Source organism: Malurus melanocephalus, unplaced genomic scaffold (assembly GCF_030028575.1).
Source record: "Malurus melanocephalus ecotype Western Australia unplaced genomic scaffold, MMel_1.1 scaffold_22, whole genome shotgun sequence".
Classification (NCBI taxonomy): domain Eukaryota; kingdom Metazoa; phylum Chordata; class Aves; order Passeriformes; family Maluridae; genus Malurus; species Malurus melanocephalus.
The window spans coordinates 486022-488649 of record NW_026623254.1 but is presented as its reverse complement, the minus strand read 5'-3'; the positions used below and the strand labels follow the sequence as shown (position 1 = coordinate 488649).

The following is a 2628-nucleotide window of genomic DNA, read 5'->3' as shown; positions in this document are numbered from 1 at the left end:
AAATATTCATAACAGCTGTGGGTTTTTTTTTTTTTKGKGGGGGGGGGRGGGGGGGTGTGGGGAGGGTGCGGGAAGAAAAAGAAAGTTCACTTCCTCAGCTCCAAGAGTGCTAACTATGATGAAAATCTTTTGCACTCYGGCTAACAAACATTGTCTGCTTTGCTTGACTGATGAAGATTAGCTGACTTCTTACATTAAAGAAGTTTGTCTTGTATGGGCTGAAGTGACAAGACAATAACTAAGTGCTAATTGTGCATAACCAACACTAAAGATATGCAGCCCCATTATGGCATGTAATAAATGAAGCGAACAACAGAAATATATTAGGCACTTTAATAATGATACCAGAACCGTGGTTTGGAAAAAAACAGGATGTGAAAGGTTCAGGAAACGAAACCTAAGACAGTGTGTGTGTCTCCTAAATGGGGACTGTGGGAGCCTYTGCCTGCCTTGCTTAGAATACGGCTTCTCAGTTCTGTGGCAAGGCAAAATTGATATAGGACTTTAAATAGCATTAGAACCTATAATTACTTTGCATTATTATATAGTCTAAGCAGTGGTTATTACTTGCCTGGTATTTTAATTTCCCATGCAACATGATGAAAAAGGTCAATTTGGCTTTTTTTTAAAGAGCGTAATTGTAGTGTGCTACACTTATTAGCAGCTRTACATTTTATGGTACTTTAGGGATGTTTGATTTTTAAATGACTACAGTGTTAAAAAATAATACACTGTAGGACAAGGTGAGTTGGGAAAGCTTATTTAGAGCTGTGGGTCTAGCTCTGTCATGTTAGACTATYATCTTCCTAATTTTTCACTGCTTCCCTAAAAAGATACATCTTGTCTTGCTTCCCAATTGAAAATGAAAAAAAAAAAATATGAATGCTATGAAACGCTAAGTAGGATAATGTAATAACTGAAAAATAACTGAAAATAATAGGRCCATTAAGGAGTGGACATAATTGGCTCTCTCACTTCCCAGACCTCATAGAAGTCACTGGCAAAGCTGCTTTCAGCCCTCGTGGAGTCAGAAATGCAGCTCTCGGTGAAATCTCTGACAGGATTTGGCCACCACTCTGAATGTAGCTGGTGAAAACTTGGCTCAATTCACCTCTGAAAAAAATCAGTTGTTACAATTTTACCATTTTTGACATTCGTTCTCCAAATGTGCCATATGGGTGATGCTGTAGAACAGGGTGTCAGGTTTGGATCCTTGGGATTTTTATAACCTACGGTTTGGATATGGAAATAAAAGGACTGCAAGAGGTCCAATGCTGCTACAGAGGAAATGGTGGAAACAACATCTTTTAAATTTAAATGATTACAATTCTGGCAACAGGAAGAAACAATGTGTACTTTAAAAGAAATACATGTGATAAAAATGAAGAATTAAAGTGAAATTAATGCAATAGTGACAAATRGTACTGCTATGCTCTTCTGCAGAAAAGGATCTCAAAGACCTTTATAAATATTAATTAATTAAACCTGACAGACAGCCTTTTGAAGGAGAGGAAGTAACATTATTCTTTTTTATTGATGTGAGATTTGAAGCACAAAAAGTTTCCTGGCCAAGGTCATGAGAGATGTTCTGTATCAGTCCCAGGAGAAGCACCCAGGTCTTACTCTCTGTCTTGGGTTTCTACTACTCCTAAATGTTTCCTCTTCTCTGGAATGCATGCCCACACCAGTGCCGAACTAGCACTTAGACTATGGAACAGACCCAGCAAATTCTCTTACCTCTGATTACAAAGCTGACATGCAAAACAGTCCAGGTGATAAACATTGTCCTTAGCTCTCATCACCATCTCAAAAGCAGGTATGAGCTTACTGCAGGCAGCACAGTTTCCTGTAACGCCAAATAACCTGGAGATACAGAAAGAAATATATTTCTGATTCATATTCTTCTTTTTATATATATATTTTTTTTTTTCCACCACAATCTGGTCTTTGGCTGACTTCCCACACACCTCCTTTYGGACAGGCTTGCCTTTGGATGTACAAGTCTGCCCAATTTACAGCACAAAGACRCAGTCTTGCTGAAGAGAGCTTTATAGCAGACTGAAATTGGACTTATCRTGATGTTACATCTTTTTCTGCAGGTTATATTGACCTTTCTTGATAAAAGAAACATCTTGTTAATCTAAACAAAGAAACAGTAAACACATTAGGGACGTTACATAACTGTAGAGACAGAGGTCAAGCTGTTTGCATAAGTGGGAATCGTCTTCTTCTCAGATCCTGCCGTGCAGGAGAGAGCCACATAACCTTGGCTTCTGGTGCTACTTATTATTAAAACACACTTTAGCTGGAAAAGAAATAACACTTGAAAAAGCCAACATTCTTCGCATTTTTGACATCTAGTGCTAAAAGCTTTAGCACTATTATTAAAAGAACATTTTATGAACAAGTCATTTAAATCGTCAGAAAGCATTAGCGGTTCATGCACCTTACAACCCTATACCATAGTTATTGCTATGATTATGTTATTCAGGTAGCACATTAAAGTAAATGAGGCTGTAAACTATATATAGTCACATCAGCAGTAGAAGTATAAAATACTGTAAGAACAATATGAAATGMTGTTTTTTGCCAGACATCTATATAATTTTCTTTTTAAATTCCCCTCAC

At 37.4% G+C, this 2628-nt stretch overlaps 1 protein-coding gene across 3 annotated transcripts in view; it reads right to left on the bottom strand.

Moving 5' to 3' along the window:
- LMO3 (LIM domain only 3) overlaps nt 1–2628 on the bottom strand; it is a 57266-nt gene that overhangs the window by 8812 nt on the left and 45826 nt on the right. For all 3 annotated transcript variants that reach the window (XM_057389999.1, XM_057390000.1, XM_057389998.1), the window contains one exon: nt 1738–1863. In XM_057389999.1, coding sequence (XP_057245982.1) covers nt 1738–1863 — 126 coding nt within the window. The remainder of the gene's footprint in view (nt 1–1737; nt 1864–2628) is intronic.